Source organism: Myotis davidii, unplaced genomic scaffold, assembly GCF_000327345.1.
Source record: "Myotis davidii unplaced genomic scaffold, ASM32734v1 scaffold674, whole genome shotgun sequence".
Taxonomy (NCBI): domain Eukaryota; kingdom Metazoa; phylum Chordata; class Mammalia; order Chiroptera; family Vespertilionidae; genus Myotis; species Myotis davidii.
In genome coordinates, this window is record NW_006286674.1 from 1,555,958 (window position 1) to 1,557,749 (window position 1,792).

The 1,792-nt window shown below is 39.3% G+C and overlaps 1 protein-coding gene across 1 annotated transcript in view; it reads left to right on the top strand.

Annotated features, from left to right (window-relative positions):
* The window catches only part of RPAP2 (RNA polymerase II associated protein 2), a 96,584-nt gene that overhangs the window by 10,417 nt on the left and 84,375 nt on the right, over nt 1–1,792 (top strand). The window contains exon 6 of the mRNA XM_015560322.1: nt 584–672. Coding sequence (XP_015415808.1) covers nt 584–672 — 89 coding nt within the window. The remainder of the gene's footprint in view (nt 1–583; nt 673–1,792) is intronic.

A 1,792-nucleotide genomic window follows, 5' to 3' on the forward strand; every position in this document is an offset into this window, starting at 1 on the left:
AGCCCCCCAGTGAGGGAAGCTCCCAGCCTCTCCTTTTTTTCTTTTTTTTTGTTTTTTTATTCTGGAATTTATTTACCTCTATAATTGAAACTTTGTTGCCTGAGGGAGCTCAGAGCTGGCCACGGCAGGCAGGAAATTTGGCTTTCTCCATCACTGGAGTAACCAAGCCTCCTGCTCACTCTAGCTCCGTGGCTGCCTGCCGCCATCTTGGTTGGGTTAATTCGCTCTGATTGGCTGGTGGGCGTTGCTTAAGGCATAGTGAAGGTATGGTCAATTTCCATGTTTGTCTTTTATTAGATATAGGATAGGATATGTATAGGCAGCACAACTAAGAGAAAGCAAAGAAATGAGCGATAAAATTTATAATACTGGTTACCTCTGGGGAATGTGGGACATGGTGCCATCAGAGAGGGGCACATAGAGGCCTTTGAAGGTATTCTACCTTATTTCTTACCTTGCTTGGGTGGTAGATTCATGGGTTTTCATTTTTTTCTTTGAACTACATATTTATGTTTTATACTCTTTTTTGTACATATACTGTGTTTCACAATTAAAAAAACTAACTAGTTTATATTTTTTTCAGTGTTTTTGCAGCAATTTTTGTTATAAAGCATCTAAGTTTTTTGAAGCACAAATTCCTAAAACTCCAGTATGGGTTCGAGAAGAAGAAAGGTAATTTAAATCATTGTATATACATTTGTCCATATATTCTAAAAATTTCCTTCTGCTTTTTGAGGTATGCAGAAAATAGATCTAAGTCTCTTTGGAATATACCACTGTATACATTTTAATTGTGGGGAAATGGTTATATTTTAAGAATAACTATTAAGGATTTTACACTTAAAATCAGAAAATTAATACATGCAAATGTTTTGTGTATTATTTTAGCTTTAATCACAAAATTTGAACTTTGCTTCCTGCTACACTGGTTCGTTCTTTCTTTTTAAAAGATTTAATTGGCTTTTTCAATGAATCATGAATCAGGTAGCATCCCATCTAGTGAATAGAAAGGTGCTCTCGGCCAGTTATTTCTTTTAATATTTCTATTAATATAGTAGTCCTGGAGTAAGAATGTTAAATTTTTTCAGAAGATACTGGATCTTGGAATCCAACTCATCTCAGTTTGTTGTTAGGAAACTATGTTCTAAGATTTAAAAGTTCATGTTACTAATTTGTTCAATCTTTATTAAACATCAGTATAATATTTTATAAATTTAAAGAGCCCCAAATGAGAGTCATTTTTAGCAAAAAGGTTTATGGACATTCCTGGAATTTTGCCTCTTGGGAAATGTTTAAGCATTTACATTTTAGTAGTTGCTGAATTTGAGAGAAAATTTATTATTGTGGGAACAAATGGCATAATAATATAAAAAGAGTAACAAAAATTATTGTTATACTAGAGGCCCAGTGCATGAAATTTGTGTGGGGGGCTCAGCCCAGCCTGCACCTTCTTCAATCCAGGACCCCTCAGGGGATGTCCGACTGCCTGTTTAGGCCCGATTTTGGGGATCGGGCCTAAACAGGCTGTCGGACATCCCTCTCACAATCCGGGACCACTGGATCCCAACCACTCGTCTGCCTGCCTGCCTGATTGCCCCTAACCACTTCTGCCTACCAGCCTGATCACACCCTAACCACTCCCCTGCCAGCCTGATCAACACCTAACTGTTCCCCTGCCGGCCCAATTGTCCCCAACTGCCCTTCCCTGCTGGCCCAGTCCCCCCAACTGACCTCCCTTGCAGGCCTAGTCCCCCCCAACTGCCCTCTCCTGCTGGCCTGGTTTCCCCCCATT